We start from the raw sequence: 16,724 nt of genomic DNA on the forward strand, positions 1-16,724 counted from the left end.
GCTGGGAGCAAGAGGAGGGGACCCCACGGGGGAAACAGGGGGCCGTTCACAAGGTGTGATTCCCAGCGCAAAGCCGGGTGGGTTCCCACGGGCCTCCTCCTGCTCATCCCCGGGCCGGGGCTCGGTGCGGCCAGGGTGGGGGCGGGGCGGAGGCCGGGCGGGAGTGGGGGGGCGGGGGGCGCTCACCGAAGGCGCAGTCCCGGCCGTCGTAGCCCGGGGCGCAGGTGCAGGTGTAGCCGCGGATGCTGTCCTGGCAGGACCCGTTGTTGAGGCAGGGCCGGGAGACGCACGGGGAGCCGCCTGCCGATAGGGACGTGAGGACACCCTGCGGGTAACACCCTCCGACGTCCCTCCAGGACCCCCTTTCCTTGCTGGGCGGCCACGTGACCAGCGCCGGCGCCTCCTCGAGCTCTCCTGTCACTGTGGTCCCCGCAGGGACGCCCAGCATCCCCCAAGCCTCGCCTTCCTCAACCGGGTCTGACCTTTCAGCACGAGGCCCACGGGAGCCCGGGAGGCCGCTCCAGCTTCCCCCTGATCCCGGCGGGACCCCGGGGCCTTTCCCACCCTCGTCCTCGTCCTCGGGCAGTGCCAGGCCCTTCCTTTGGGTCAGGGGTTCCAGGAGCCCAAGGCTCGAACTCTGGAACCCACTGGCCTCAAGTTAGCGGCCCTCGTGAGCCGACTGGCTGCCCTGACCTTAGAGGGAGGAGGAAAGAGTCCTGGGGCAGGTGGGGGGGCGCTCACCCGGGTACGTCTGCAGGATTCGTCCTGTCCCAGAGAAGCAGAAGAGCGTTACAAGTGGGACATCTGCTTTTCCATGTTCTCTCCTGTGGCCGGGCTTGAAAATATGAAAATGTTGATTTTATTCACTTCATAGGAAAATACTGGTTGAAACAAAGAATGCAAAATTCTTTACATCTACTTAATATCATCTTTAATACACCCATGTCCCGTGTCCCATTCAGTATTTATTTACGGTGACCCATTTGAGGAAGCGAAAACAGTCTAAGACGTGGCACAAACACCACGGCCCCGCGAGGCCCTTTCCCTCCGGGCCTGTCTCCATGGCCCCACTCTGCAGAGTGCCTGAGGCAGATGTAAAACATTCACATCACTTTTTCTGTTTTTATAAAAACCAATTCAACAAGGATTAAAATTTTAAAGTGTGTATGTGGGGGGGGATGTTAATTTGGGGTGGCGGTATCTAAAATTAGGAGAATTACTCAGACTTAAGGCCTGGAGGATAGACATATAAGTAATTGCATCTCCCCAAATCATACTCGGACTTCTAACAACTCAAGCACAACTTTACCAGGAAGTTTTAATTTCTCTTAGTTTGATTAAAGATGGTCTATTTCATTTTCTTATACATGGGCATTTAAGAAATTATGATTTTAAAATACTTTTAAAATATATTAGAGAAACGGGTCAACATTTTGTTCAGAATCACCTTTAAATATTGCTGCTTTAATATGTAGAACTGGGAAGTCTTTATTATGTATTTTACTATTCTGAAATATTTACACACAAATATTCAGCCCCTCTGTCTACTGATTGATAAGCTTTTGAGTAATTGAGAATGGCAAGTTCTCAGTTGTATTATTTAGAGTGTATGTGTTGTTGCTTGTAATCCAAGTTATAGATAATGAGAGAAGTTCTTTGGATCAACCTCCCAGGTAAGTAAATAGGTTAATTAATTTAGTTCAGCCTCTTTGAGAAACTATGTCCTCTAAGGCAGCGGAATAATCGGAGAGCGTGTGAGTCTGTGGCACGGGGGACACACACAGTGGAGGCGTCATTTTCAAATACGTCTCGTGCTTCCTCGTAGACACAGATTTCTTCGTGACATTCCTTTTCTAAATTTCCCTCAAAGAGCTCTTCCAAAAGGCAGGAGCTGGCTCGTTTCCGTCTCACCAGAATTTCATTTGCTTTTGAGGTGGGAAGAAACACTGCAGAGCAAGACAGGCGTGTAGGCGCCTCAGCGTAGGCGGGCAACCCAAGAACTCCCACCGGCATCCTGAGGGCCAGGCTCTGCGGTGCTGGGAGGGGCAGACCCAACGGTTGACCCTCAGACCCGGGAGGAAGTTTGCCTCCTGCTCACCACAACGTTGGGCCCCAGGCCCCTTACGTGTAGCCAGGTGAGTAGGAGTGAGCTTAGAACAGGAGGGTGGGAGCCCGCGAGGAAGGGGTGGAGACCGGGCTTGAGAGGCTGCCCCCTGGGCAGTCCTCTGCCAGGACAAGAGCCCCCGATTTCTAGCTGCGCACACGGCTGCGCAGACAGACTCCCCTGGTGCTAAGGGTGGCCGCATGGCTGAGCGCTGGCCACCAAGATGCAAACAGAAGGGCTAGGCGGCAGGTTCCTGGGAGCCCTCTTGAAAAAGACAACTGGCGTGGCCCCTGGCCGTTTCTTTGTCCCTCTCTCCATCCTGCTACCTGGGACACAGATGTGATGGCTGGAGCTCTGAGCGTCATTCTGGAATATGAGGGTGAGGATCACAGCGGGGAGGACTGAGTAGAGCTGCCTCATAAGGACACCAGTCATTGGATTTAGGGCCCACCCTAACTGAGGATGATCTCCTCTTAATTAATACACTTGCAAAGACCCTATTTGCAGCTAAGGTCACATTCTGAGTTCTGGGTAAACGTGGAGTTTGGGGGACACTGCATAGATGGTGGCCACAGATTTCTCCACTGTGAGGAAGATGTTTTGGGACAGGGATGTCCTGCCCCCAACAGCCTTTAGCTGAGTGTTTTCAGCGTCAATGAAGTAGATTTTCCTGAACCAGTTGTGACGGGTTTTAATTGCAGGAGAGCGACTTCACGCCCCCCCCCCCCCCCCCCCCCCCGCCCCCGTCCTTCTGCACTTACTAATCGGCATTCTGCTGTAAAGCAGAATCCTTTCCCTGAATGCTTTGTGTTGATTCATTTATTGAATGGATTTTAAAATTCCAATGAATAGTTTTTCCATTTCAGAAGTCCTGTTTGATTCTTTTTCACATCTGTTTGGGCATTTTAATGTCTCCTGGTTTCTTGTCGTATCTCTATCACATCTCCTGTGTTCTGAGTCTGGGTATCAAGGTTTTTGTGAGTCTGATTCTACTCTTTTTCCTGCAAGTTTCTGGTTGTCTTCTTTCCTTGTGTGTTTGGGTTTTTCTTTTACCACGAGAGGCCCCAGGTTGAGAAGGGAGCCCGAGGCAACGAGGACCCATGGCTCCCCCCGACGTGACCCTGGATCGTTGGGGTGTCACTGCAGTCACAAGCAGTCGCCGCAGACCCCTGGGCCAACTGCAGTGACCGCTTCTCCGGAGAGTTTTCTTTCTCCATCCAGCACCAGCATCCCGCCGCGGAGCTTGTCTCTTTCCTCCACGTGGTGCCAAGCGAGGTCTGAGCTGGGGTGGGGTCTCCTCCTGGGTCCCCTCGCGCCGTGTAGGCTCTGCGCCTGGGGCTGCGGGGTCCCGGGCTCCCAGGGGAGCCGAGGGTGGTGGGCGTGCTCCACTGCCTCGTTCATTCTTTTGCTCCCATTGGTCTTTCCCCTTGTGCCAGGCAGGGGCATGTAGCAAACATGGGATAAACTAATTACTCTGCTTTCAGTGTTACCGGGAGGGTTTTTCTGGGTGTCTGATCTATGGCCCCTCCAGGACAGCGTTTCACGAGTCCTCGTTTTGTTAGGCTGCTTCGGCTGTTTACCTCGTACACGATTGTGCACAGTTGTACGCGGTTGTGAGCTGTGTGCTGCCGGGGGCGGTGGGGGGGTGGTGTCTCTTACTGAGGCCTCATTCCGAGCTTTGGGTTTTATTCTAAAGGTTCGACTGACTGTAAGAGGTATCTGATGTCACCCTGTCTGCTGCGTGGAGGGAGGGTGGGAGGGGTGCGGTGGCTGGAGCCTTGGTTGAGGTGGGCAGCACAGCCGAGAGAAGTGGATGCAGGTACTGTGGTCACGAGTGTCCCAGGACATTTAGGACATCGAAGGAAAGAGGTTATGATCATTTAAATAATATACTTATTTAACCCAATAGATCCAAAATACTTCTGTTTCAGTACACAACAATTGTTAAAAAACTATTAATTTGAGTTTGCATTCTGATTTCTGTGCTAAACCTCTGCAGTATGGTGTGTTTTGAGCTCCTGGCGACCTGACCTTGGCCGCCGGTTGGGTGCGGGGGGTGCGGGGGGTGCGTCGGCCGCGTGGGCGGCAGGGCTCCAGGGTCCCCCATCTGTGGTCGCTGGTTTGGGTCTGAATGTGAAGGAAGGTTGAGGACGGGGAGAGGCCCGCGGGCGGGGGGCATGAGGGGTTGGGGTGCCCTCCCGGCTCCCCCAGAAGCCGTGCCCTACCCAGTCCTGAGCCCCGGACCCGGCGGCCGGCTCCACCTGGGCCCCCGGGGCCCCCGAGGGACACGGTCACTTCCAACATACTCGTCACGAACGGCGAAGAGACCGGAAGCTGGGCTCAGATCATGCTGGTCCCGCCGGGGGCCCTCGGCTCCCAGAAAAAGCCCCCGACCCACCCACCCGCAAGCCTGAGTCAGAAAGGATGCTCAAGGTGGCGCCTACCTGCGGGCTGGGCGCCGCGCGGGGCGAGGAGGGCGAGGAGGGCGAGGAGGGCGAGGAGGGCGAGCGGCGGCCCGCGGCCGGCCATGCTCAGCGCGCGGCCAGAGTCCCCGCCCGGCTCGGCTCGGAGCGGGTGCGGACGGGAAACCAGCCCCGCAGAGAAAGGCCGCCCGCGGAGGCCAGCGGGCACTTCAGTGTCCTAAATAGAGGCTTCAGTCCTGCCTTTTTCCGTTTAAGGCGAAGAGAGGGAAAGACAGAGAAATGAAAGGCCGAGGCCGACAGGGACGGAGCTGGGGCGGCCCCTCCGAAGGAGGTCGGAGGTCGGAGGTCGGAGGTCGGGGGTCGGGGGTCGGGAGCCGAGGCGTCCCACGGGAACCGGGCCTGGGCCGCGGGGGCGGGGAGACGCAGTGGCACATTTCGCCGACACGGAAAGCCGAGCAGATAAGGCGGCACAGCGCGGTGGGTCGCCTTGGACAAGCCGGTCACAGAGGCTCCCTGTGGGGGGGTAACCCGAACAGAGCCGGGCAGCGACCCCCTGCCCCGGGGCGGGGGGGGGGGGGGAGGGGGACGGGCTGCCCCCGCCAGTGGCCTGGGAGCCCTGCCCGTCTGCAGAGACCTGGCCCGGGGTCCGCGGGGAGGGCGTGGCCCACGGTCCCCAGCGCCTTCCGTCTCTGGGTTCCGGGAGAGCTGCGTGATCCTCAGGGAGCTGGTGAGGCTGCAGGCCCTGAAGTCCCGCCTGCCGGGGCTCCGCACGCATGCCGACTCCGTGCCGGAGATGAACATGGGCAAGACCAGCCAGGTGGTGGCCACCGTCCTAGGTTAACACCCCGTCCCCGGGGGGTTAAGGCAGACCCTCGAGGGCTGGCGCCCACCAGGCCGGGCCAGCGGGTCTCCTGTGAAGGGCTGGGGAGCCCACCACCTCCTGGTGAGACCAGCTCTCCTGGGGCACCAAGTGCCACGGGGAAGCGGGCCTGGGGGACGCTCGGGAAGAGCCTCGCTCAGCACCACAAGGGGGTAGATACTCTGACCTCCGTCTGAGGGGACAGCAAACTCATCCCCCCCTCACCGAGCGGGTCAGCACGGGGCCCCCCGGGGGTGCCCTGCCTCTGTCCATCTCAGTCTCTGACTCTCTGTCTCTGTGTCTCTGTCTGTCTGTCTCTCTCCCTCCCTCCGCCGGCAGCCTGCACACCGGGCTTCCCTCCTGTTAAGGGGGCCCTGACGAGCACCCGCACGGTGCCCTCTCTCCCCGCATCCTCTTGGTTTCCTTCGAAGGCTTGTGTAGTGTGTTTTTCCCAGCTGTTTTGTTCTTTCTGACATAGGCACCTTGGCGACCAGGGCTGAACCCCGTTCTTGGCAGGAGCCCTGCTTCCGGTCCGCATCGTCGGTGAGGGCACACCCCCACTCGGTGATGCGCCCCGGGCTCTCCTGATGCAGAGCTACCCCGTCCTGTTTGTAATTCAAGTTCGATGCTCGGGATGACTTTCCCCAGGGCTCTGGTACCTCCATCAGGGTCTCGTGGTGGCTGTAGTGAGGATCCTTCTAGAACGGAAACATCACCCTCCAGCCCCAAGGGCCGGGGTCTGCACCTGCAGTGGGCGGAGGCCTCCAGGGACCCTGCGTCTGCAGGTCTCCGGCTCTCTAAGCCCGACCCCTCCCCCTGCCACCCCGCCGCCATACAGCCGCTCTGCCCGCCCGCTCCAAACGCGGCTCTGCCCCAGGCGTGTCTTCACCCTGCCCCCTCAGGGACCGCGGGTACCGGTAAGCGGTCCCTCACTCTCGGGAGGGACAGTCAGACCCTGACCGCCCCGCTCCCCATGGTTCCTCACGGTCGGCTTCCTGCTCACGTCTGTCCCCGGAGGAGACTTTCTAGGGGACACGCAGTGGAGCGGGACCGACTGTGCGCACAGGGCACAGGCCTGGTTCAGGTCCACCTGGAGACGAGCTTTGAGGCACGTGGTCCCAGGGCCCACGGAACCAGCATCGTGTGAACCAGACGAGCGGCCTCCCTACCACACTGCCCGAGTTCCCTTTGGAACCTCACTGAGTCCAGCTCTGTTTCCCAACGGGGAAGGTTCAGCGCCTCGGGCGGTGGGGACCCCTCTGCCCTCCGCTCCCAGGTGCCCAGCTGCCCTTGCTCTCTGACCTGTGGGCTCGGCCCCGCTGGTGAGAGATGCCAGCCTGGCGGGAAGGAGGGCTCCCCCAGAGCTCTCTCCGGACCCCAGGCAACCTGTGGGCTGACAGCCCATCCAGGTTTGCTCTGGACAGAGACCCCCCCGTCCCCAGCATGCAAGGCCTGGCCGTCCGAGGCCTTCTCTGCGGGACGGTTCCCTTTGAGGAGGTCAAGGTGGGACGCGCAGAAACGGACCCTCTGGCTTGACCGTTTCTGGGAAGCCCGTTTGCGTTGATTTTTGCAAACGTGCAGATCTCCTGTTTACTCAACTGCCCAGCCAGTGACCTTGGGGGCTCTTGCACTGGAACTTTGAAAGTTTGCTTAGCCGAGTTACGCAAAATGCAAACGGTACCGGGAAACACGGCACGTCCTGTCTGAGGTGACTGCTTTTTCTAGAAGCATGTCTGCTTTTCCTGGCCGTTTGCCTTCCCGCTCCCTGTTTGGCTTGAGGGCCTGGAGCTGGTGCGGCCGGGAGGGCTCGACCTGGGCTGTGACCACTGGAGGAGGGGCGGCCCTCCTGCAGCCCCCCAGCACACACCTCGCGAGCAGGGTAGCAGGGGGGCGGCAGGGGCTAGCCAGAGCTGGGTTCGTGCTCTGGGCTGTGGCCTAGAGGCAGACTCCAGAGCCCCGGCCTGGCGACAGTCACACCCGGGGGCATGCCAGTGGCTCCGGAGCCCATGCGGTGGGGCCCCCGGGGACGCGGCCGTGAAGCCACGTAGAGAGTCGGTCTTTAGGTCAACATTAAAATGTCCCTGCCGACGAGCCCTCTGGGCCTGCCTTCCCAGGGAGCCTGCCTCTCCTGGGAGGTGACTGGGGGCCAGGAGGGCACGTGTGGGGAAGCCCCACCCGACCCCGGGGAGGGGGCTGGCCCTGGCGCCCCTGTGCTCCCAGAACCCTGCTGGTTTACTCAGCACTGTTGTGAGCAGCCAGGAGGGCAGCTGGCGGCCTCCAGAACAGAGAAACGTGCTGTGAACAGAAAAGGCCTCTCAGTTTTAAGACTTGGTCTGGGAGCCCTGGCCCATCCTATGTGGGTAGCACCTCCCGAATCCTGAAACCTCCCAGGTGGCGACGGGAAGGCAGGGTCCCGGGTTCCAAATGGACCTTCATTTCCCACTTCGGTGGAGCAAAAACAGAAGCAGGATAAGGAATCGACCCAGCTCTAATCACGGCAGGGAGGGAGGCCGGCTCAGGGCCCCGGTGCTGAGAGGAGGGAGAGGCAGGGGCTGCGAGGGACAGGGGGGGGCTTCACTGGGGGCGCGGCTCCCCCTGGCCCCCGCCCCCAGCCCGGCTTTCATGGACTTGTCAATCCACTTGAGGAAGTTGGTGACCTTGGTGTAGACGCCGTACTTGCCCTTCCGTGCGCACCCTTCGCCCCAGCTGACGATGCCAGTGATGAAGTATGTGTCCCTGAAGCGGGTGACATGGGGGCCGCCGCTGTCGCCCTGGCAGGCGTCCTCGGGCTGCGCATCGTAGCCGGCGCAGAACATGTTGGAGGTGATGGTGAAGCTGCTGGACAGCTTACAGGTGTTCCTGTCCACGTAGGGCACCTCCAGCATCTTGAGCGTGGACGACAGGCGGCCCCGCTCGTGCGTGCGCCCAAAGCCGCTGACGACGCCCGTCTTCTGGGTCAGCAGCGTGGCCTCGGCCCAGTCCTTCTCGGGCAGGCAGGCGGGCGCCACGTTCCTGCGGAACTTGATGGGCGTCTTGAGCCGCAGCACCGCGATGTCGAAGTCGTAAGTGTCCTTGACGAACCGGCTGTGCTTCACGGTCACCTCCACCTCGTGTGCCATCTCGTTGCCCTCCTCCTTCTCCGTGTTCCGGTCGCCTGCGGACGGGGACGTGGCCGTCAGCTGGGGGCCGCCAGGCCCTGCACGTCACTGACGCTTTAAAGCAGTTCCACTTTTTTTCTGCTTAGAGATTGGCACGTGGTCACTAGGAAATGTGAAATACAGGCGACTGGAGCGAGGCCAGTGTGACAGCCTACGGCTTCCCCGCCGGGGGCAGCGGCCACCCTCCCCTGGTCTGCCCGCGGGTGGGGCTGGGCACCGGGTCCGGCCTGCCGGACCTACCCCCAGCCACGGGGCCAACTGGGCACTGATCAGAGCCCACATGTGCCATGAGTGCCAAATCTCAGAATGAAAAACTAACTCAAAATACCTCAAGAGGACTTTACAAGCCGATTACAGGTCGAACTGACACGATTTTGGCTATACTGGGTAATGAGGTGTGGGACCGAAATGAGTATCACCTGTGGACTTTAAAACTAGAAGACGTAAGGTAACTAGGAAGCTAGACATTACAGCCGTGGCTCGGGCACGTGGCTCGCCCTGGACTGTCGTGGAGCAGCTCTAGGGTGTGGTGAGAGGGGGGACGCTACGAAATAGTCCCCCAGATGCAAATGTGGGGCAGCGGTGGCGGCTGCTCAGACGGCTGGGGGCTCTGGGGGGCTTCCCGGAGGAGAGGGCACTGCGGACCCTGCATGCAGGGGGCAGGGGAGCCCCTCGTCCCCCGGCCTCCCTCTCCCCCTCGGGACCTCAGTATCTGAACTAGCGTTTCTGGCCAGCCTATCAGTCCTAGTGCCTCTGAAACCCGGGGGCCCCGCACGGTGTGAGCGGCACTCACCTACCCTCACCGTGAACCGCTTGGCCTGCAGGAGACAGTGGGCTGCAGTGAGGACGCAGAACTCGCTCAGGATGGTGCCCCCGCAGAAGCCCTCATTCTCCTCATTGACGAGCAGAGCCTGCGATGGGAGGGCCAGAGGTGCCAGGTGGAGCCTGACTTTGAGACCTTTAGCCCAAGCCTCCTCCCCGTCTCCCCACCACAGCGGGCCTGCCCCCCGGGAGGACTCATGGGGTCTTCGGGCTGGAACGAGGACCAGGCCAGCGCAGCCCCACGCCCACCCCCAGGGGCCGTGCTGCCCAGCGCCGCCCATTCTCGGAGCAGGCCCACCGTGGACCCCACGGCCCTGCCGAGGGCCCAGCGCTATGGCTGGGGGGCTTCTCCCCACCCGGATCCAGGCCCTACCCGTCTGTACTTCCCGGCTCTGGAAGGCCCCTCGGCAGCTCTATGTGCAGAAGAACTGCTGTCTGTTGTCTCTGGTGTGAATTAGGCCCCAGACCAGGCAGACGCCAGGCTCTGGACGAGACACTTGCTACGCTGGACCTGAGGACGCTTCCACCGTCCGGACCCCCTCCCGCGGCTGTGGGTGCTACCATTCAAGGCCGGTTCCTGGGATCCACGTGGCTGCTCCTGACAGGACGTGGGGCGGGGAACACTCCACAGGGATGGGGTGCTGACTGGGCGAGTGAGAGCACAGACCCTTCCCCCATTTTCCTTCTCCCCAAAGAACTGGGCCGGCAAATGCGGAGGGAGCGTTTTCTGCTTTCCCTTCTCTGGGGATTCACCCTTCTCTAAGCGACAGCCATGCGTTGAGAGGGGGCAGGTTAATGAAACTCTTAACAATGTCAAGTTCTAAAAGAACTTTGGAGGACGTTCACGACAAGCATGAAGTCGTGATGTTTTGTTTATGTTTTTGCATAATTTATCAACTCATAACCCCACTTGTGTGACAAGTGAGGAGGGTCAGTCTTCCTAAGACTTGGGACACTGACCGTCCTTCCTGGAGACGGACATGAGGCAACTGGCCAAGTCTGGGGACCCTCCCGTGAGGCTCCTCCTGTCCGCTCCTCGGAGAGCCCCATGCGAGCCCCTCTCAGAGCCCCGTGTCTGCCCCGCCCTGTGGGGAGCCGCCCTCCTTTCCCAGTGGGAATTCACGTGCTCCACGGGTACCACGTTCCTGGCCCTCTCACGCAGCAGCTTGAATTGTGGGGATTTGGTGGGGGGCTCACCTCCCTTCCTAGGTCGTGATGCCACACGTGAGAGAAGAGGCCCTGGCACTTTCAGACCCACACGCACAACACCCAGGCAGCCCTGACCCACGATACGCTCTCCGTGGATGGTGACTAGGTTTTGGCGTGTCCTTGCTCGGGCTCGTGATAATTCAGATAAAGGCACACCTGCCTTGTAGCCGGTGGGGGCCAGCTGACGTCATTCCTAAGGGTTGTTGGCAGCTCTGGGAATATTATTTGTAGGAGAAGGCATTTTGGCTTTGGACACTAAAAACTTAAAGTCCAAGTGAGGGTTCTGGATAGAATAGAGGCCCCCAGTTAAATCTGACTCAAGTAAATAGCAAATCATTTTCAGTGTGTGTCCCGTGTGATATTTGGGACATACTCACATTAAAAGTTATTTATTGTTTACCTGAAATTCAAATTTAAGTGGAAACCTGTGTTTTCATTTGCTAAGTCTGGCAACTTTAGTCCAAATCAACAACCAAAGAGTGAGTTTTTACCTTTGAAAACAGATGGATATAGTTTTTGCTAAGGTACCATCTGCCTCATTAGGACTTGGGTGTTTGGGTAAAAACAATCTACCAAATTAGAAATGAAACAGGGAGAGCAACTCTTTCCGCCTCCCAGTCGAACCAAAGAGGAAGCAGAGGCCTCAGGGGAGCCGCCCTCCGCCCGCGGCCCCCGCCCTGCTGCCGGACCCCCTTCTCTGCCTGGGTGGGAGGGGCGGCCGGGCAGCGAGGGCAGAGGCCCCGCCTCTTCGACCTCGTTTCCTTCCGCCGCCGCCCACTCAAGTCTGCTGCGGACCCGCGTGGGCCGGGCGCCCGGCGGGGCGGCCCCCACCCAGCTGACCGGCCGCTAAGCTGCGCGCGGTTACCTGCCAGGGGCACTCCCCGTCTTCGCAGTCCCTCCCGCCCACTATCCGGACCAGGTGGCTCTCGTCCTCCTTGGGGCTGGGCTCCGTCCCGTTGAGGCCCAGCAGGTGGAGGGAGCTCTCGGTGGGGCCCAGGTCTCCGCGGTAGTACTGCTCCTGCTCCGGCACGCCTGCTTCGGGGGCCTCCCCGCTGCCGTGGGCGGCCGACCGCCTGCCGCGTCCCCGGGTGAGCTTCCCGCAGGGGAAGGGCTCTGGAAGAAGGGCAGTCGGGCCTCAGCCTCGTGGAGGCCTCCCTGCAGGGCCCACGCAGGCCACTCCGAGGAGGAGCCCGAGAAGCGGGCCCCGGGGGAGTGGGGCGCCCTGTGTCCTGCTAGGGCTGGGCTGCGGGTGGGAGCCCTGACCTCCGGCCAGCCAGCGTGCGGACGCGTGGAAGGGGCTCTGCGTCTACTGCGACGCCTGTGGAAGTCGGGTGGCTGTGGCTGGACGGAGGACCGTGGGGCTGCGGGGGACACGACTGGTGCGTGGAGACCAGGATGTCAGAAAGGGGGCTGGGGCGCTGAACCCCTAAAGTTCTCTTAGCCCCGCTGTGTGTTGGAAACATTTCCTAACGAAACGCTGAAGAGAAAGAAGTGTTCTGGGCAGGACGAGCGGCATGCGGAGCTTTGTCAGGAGCAGCTGAAGGATGACAGCGACCCTTACAAGCGCCAGGCAAGGGCGGGTGGCGGGGGCAGAAAAGACCAAAAAGTGCCTCTTCGTATCCTTAGCAGCTAGGCAACCGAGGCAGAGCGGGGGCGAAGCAGGACAGAGGCAGGGGAGCTGGGGGCCGCACACCTGAGGCGGCACCCCGTGCGCGCTGCTGGGGGCGCTTGCCCCGCGGGCCCGCGGGCGCACTGGGAGTGCGCCCGCTCCTGGAGGAGAGACCCCCCACGCCAGCTGCCTCTGCCGTGACATTCGTGGCCACTGCCCCCGTGAGATTCTGCCCCAGCTCGTCCGTGACTAGGACTTTCTGCGCCAGGAAGCAGTCTGCCTGATTTTATCTTCAAACATCTATAACTTTATTTTGATCTGTAATTATTCCTGGAATTAAAAACAATTTGCAAGCATGTCAAGCAACGACTTCAATTAAAATATTTTTGGGGGGGCTTCCCTGGTGGCGCAGTGGTTGGGAGTCCGCCTGCCGATGCGGTGGGCAGGGGTTCGTGCCCCGGTCGGGAAGCCTGCGCGTCCGGAGCCTGTGCTCCGCAGCGGGAGAGGCCACAACAGTGAGAGGCCCGCGTACCACAAAAAAAAAAAAAAAAAAAAAAATCTCATTACCAATAGAAATGTAAATCTCACTGTCCTCTACCTGTTGAGAGATTTAATTTTACACAATTGGTGCTGCCCTGGAATACGCCCACCTCTGCATTGGGCCCGGGACTCTGCATTCCTCACCACCCCAGGTAATGCCAAGGCTACGGGCCAGCTGGGGCCTGCTGGAGGAGGAGCTGGGGTCACCCCAAGAAGGAGCCCGAGTTGAGAGGGGCGTGGCCGGCCCCCGCCCCACAGCAGAGGAGTCTCAGTCAGGCAGATCTCCCTACGGAGTGTGAGACGGGGCCTCTCCCACCACCAGGACCCCCAGGACCCAGGCCCTCACTCAGCCCTCCGTGAGCTTCTGGGCCAGATGCATGGCATCTGGCTTTTATCACGGAAAAAAACTTCCGTTAACATCGGGACCCACACAACCCAAAACGGTGCTGGAGGGCCCTGGGTTCCCCTTCTGGCCCCTGCACCCCCTCCCCAGCTCCTCGGCCGGCCCGCGGCTCCGGCCCTTGTAACTCCAGCCTCCCGAGTCCCCGCCCTTCCGAGAGGGACGGGGACGCCATCGTGGCAGCTGCAAAGTGGCCATTTGGGATTCGGTGCGAGCCGGGCACTGGGCAAAGGGACCTCCACGCGTTACCCTCACGCTCCACGTGCCCCCAGGAGAGCTGACAGCACTGGCCTGTTTCTCAGGCGGTTCACAGAAACAGTGGGTCTGTCTCCAAACCACGAGCCCCACGGGGAGCCCAGCCTGCGCCCACCCCCTACCTGCGGAGATGCAGGACTTGCCGTCGTCGCCCAGGTCGTACCCGCTGGCGCACGAGCACAGCACCGCGCTCCGCTCCTCCCTGCAGAACTGGTCGCAGCCCCCGTTGTCCAGGCTGCAGAGCTCACGCGTGGCTGCGGAAGAGCCGGGAAGCTGAGGGCGCGGCCCGCCCGGGACGTGCCGTCACCCGCCGGTGCCACGGTGCCCACAAGCCGGAGCAAAGGGCCGGCGCCCCGGGCAGGCCCCTCCCCCGCCCACGTGGGGCCCCGGGGGCCAGGGAGCCCACACAAGCCCAGGGAAGGCCTGGAGGCTGGAGGGTCTCAAGTTCAGCCCTAAGAAGGGTGTGGCGGCGCTGGCCAGCGAGGTGGGAGCTCGGTCCGAGCCGAGAGCAGCCCACGGTGTCCAGTCTGAGGCCTCGGTCCCCCGTGGCATAAAGCACCTGGGGTCCATCCCCAGACGGAGGTCTGGCTCCCGTGCGGCGGGAAGGAGGGGTGGTAGCCACGTCCCGGACTCAGGCTGGCTCCCAGTTGGCCGTCGGTCTCCAGCTGTGTGATTTGGGCACGTTATTTAAACCCCACGGCCTGTCGCGTCACTTGTAAAAGGGTGGAGGCCACCCAGCCCCCAGGAGAGCTGTCCAGGTCCCGCGAGGCGCCGGGCACAGGGGACCTCACCGCCGGACTGTGCCAGCGTCACCCCCGCCAGCGTGCACCGGACATCAGACCCCAGACTCATCAGTCATGCCGCCCTGGCAGCTGACTTTACATTTCGCCACTGGGTTTTGATGAAAGAATAGTTACGGGGCAAACATTAAAGAAATTTTAGAAAACATTCCTGACAGCCCCAGCGTCAGCAAAACGGTATTTGGGGAAGCTACTCCGGACGATGGACGGAAGGGTGCACGACTGATACTCCCACTGGGGGAAACTCATAAGTATCCAAACGAAGAGCATGCTCTAAAGATTACAGATTAAGAAATTAAAAAAGAACCTTGGGGCTTCCCTGGTGGCACAGTGGTTGGGGGTCCGCCTGCCGATGCAGGGGGGGCGGGTTCGTGCCCTGGTCTGGGAGGATCCCACGTGCCGCGGGGCGGCTGGGCCCGTGAGCCATGGCCGCTGGGCCTGCGCATCCGGAGCCTGTGCTTCGCGGCGGGAGAGGCCACGGCAGTGAGAGGCCCGCATGTCCCAACTCGGTGCCTCTGCTCATACTATCTTACTTCATCTGTAACCGTCTAATTTCAAGTCTTCTTGCCCAAAGCTCTCTTATCTTTAAAAAAAAAAAAAAAAAAAGAAGCTTGAATCTTTCTCCTCAGGGAGAAACTGGCCTAATTCTAACCTAATTTTTATTAAAACTTAATCACTGTATTAGGAAAACTCAGTGATTTTTCCCTGCAGAGTTAACTGTACCAAATGTTTATAATTGGACAATCCCAAGCATTCAGCACTGACACTTGCACGAATTTCCAGGGTCCTGAGAAGCAGGAGAAACCTCCTCCTCCGAGGAGAGAAACGTTGGTTCTCGTTTCCACGTGAAGGGGCCCCACCCTTCGGGAACGTTCGTTCCACAGCCGCTCCTCAGAGGGGCAGAGGAGTGCCCGGTATCCCGTCCTCCACACTGGGGACTCTGACTCGTGTTCCGCTGCCTGCAGAGGCACAGCCTCACGGAGCACAGGCTGAAGCCCACGTGACCGGATAGGGTTTCCCTGGGCCTCTAGCTTCTCCCCGCATTCCCACCTGGCCTCCGCAGGGGGCTCTGACCTGAAGGTACACGAAGAAGAGGAACTCACGTAATTCACAGTTTTTGCCTTCAAATCCTTCCAAACAGGTGCATGTGTATTCCCCGAGGCCGTCTTTACATGTGCCCTGATTCAGGCAAGGAAGGCTTTCACACTGGTCACCATCTGCAAAGAAAACATTTGGAAACCACAGCTTGCAGGCAATTCCCCTCATCGTGGAAACGATTTTGCTGTGCTGATTCTGGTGCCCAGTTCTCAGCTAACTTGAATGAACCTGGGATTCTTCCTGTTTTCCTGTAAACAAGCTGTCCTGTCTGGACTTCGTTACCACTGCCCCCCCCACCCCCCAGCTTTGTGGCTACGTGCTCGTGATGCCTCTATCTAGCTGGATTGCTGACTGAGCTTTCCAATTTTTGCTGAGACCTCTGACAGTGGTTTTACAATCACTGACAACGTTTTTCCATCACGGAGAGGAGCCCTGTGACCCACATGGGGTCAGCTGAAAGGAGGGAGGATAAGTGATTGCTGGACACTTGTTTCTGGGCTGGGCATCGACAAAAGGGTTCCTATTTCCAATGGTTTGGGTGTAAAAGGAGAAGGAGAAGCTCCTGTACAGCACTAACATCTTCACATTTCTTGGGGCATTTGTACAATATAATTTAGAGATAGGCCCAGCTGTCATCTTGAGACACCTGAATACTGTTACCAGAAATGAAAACATTAGTTATGATAAATACCATTTCAGACGCTGTAAGCATTAACTCAAGGTGGTTACCTTATGAGCGGACCCAGTGTTTCAGACTCTTATTTTTTGTTTCTACCTAATATACTTGGGTTTAAAAAAATTATGGAATTTGGTATCCTCAAATGGGAATGAACCGATTTAAATGTATATAAGTAACAAAACTAGAATTAGTATAAAGCTACTATAAAAAACTATTTTACGACAACTATTATGGAAACACTCAGAGGGGAAAAGTCTTAGATAAGTAAAACAAACAGGAGCAGAAAGGAAATTCAGGAAATATCTTCAAAATTTGAATACAATCTCTCCCGATTTAAATACCCTGATGAACCCCTCTCACTCAAGACTGAAATAGAAAACATCTCACCTTTGTATATATTCCAGAATTCATTCTAAAAGGGAAAAAAAAATTTAAATGCATTATGGAAAAGAGACATTTTACACCAATAACAGCCACAATCTAGTAACTCAAGTGAATAGGCTATTTCCCAAACAGAGGTCATTTTCTGGAACAAAATGCCCTAGAACTATTCAATCTAAAAGGGAAATCTTTTCAGATCTCCTGCATTTGTAAAACTGTGGCTTCATTCATCTTTTTTTTTCTTTTTTAAATACAATACATGTTTGTGTAATAAATGATCATATTCCAATACGGCCTAGCGTCCATTTTCTTGCCTGCTCACACGGTTGAACATGGCATCTGGGAAACACTTTGTAATATTTTTTTTTTTTTTTTTTTTTTTGCGTT

General features: G+C 58.6%; 2 protein-coding genes across 2 annotated transcripts in view; both read right to left on the minus strand.

The window, feature by feature from the left end:
* Nucleotides 1-4,408, minus strand: part of PROZ (protein Z, vitamin K dependent plasma glycoprotein) — an 8,950-nt gene extending 4,542 nt beyond the window's left edge. Inside the window, 4 exon segments of the mRNA XM_007466371.1 lie at nt 187-325; nt 1,783-1,946; nt 4,136-4,231; nt 4,330-4,408. Of these exon segments, the coding sequence (XP_007466433.1) occupies nt 187-325; nt 1,783-1,946; nt 4,136-4,231; nt 4,330-4,408 (478 nt within the window).
* Nucleotides 4,409-7,878: 3,470 nt separating this feature from the next.
* The window catches only part of F10 (coagulation factor X), a 20,350-nt gene continuing 11,504 nt past the window's right edge, over nt 7,879-16,724 (minus strand). Inside the window, exons 3-8 of the mRNA XM_007466372.1 lie at nt 16,344-16,368; nt 15,283-15,396; nt 13,502-13,633; nt 11,441-11,688; nt 9,338-9,455; nt 7,879-8,540 (exon numbers count right to left, since the gene is read on the minus strand). Of these exons, the coding sequence (XP_007466434.1) occupies nt 7,879-8,540; nt 9,338-9,455; nt 11,441-11,688; nt 13,502-13,633; nt 15,283-15,396; nt 16,344-16,368 (1,299 nt within the window). The remainder of the gene's footprint in view (nt 8,541-9,337; nt 9,456-11,440; nt 11,689-13,501; nt 13,634-15,282; nt 15,397-16,343; nt 16,369-16,724) is intronic.

This window comes from Lipotes vexillifer, unplaced genomic scaffold (assembly GCF_000442215.2).
Source record: "Lipotes vexillifer unplaced genomic scaffold, Lipotes_vexillifer_v1.1 scaffold791, whole genome shotgun sequence".
In the NCBI taxonomy this organism is placed as follows: Eukaryota; Metazoa; Chordata; class Mammalia; order Artiodactyla; family Lipotidae; genus Lipotes; species Lipotes vexillifer.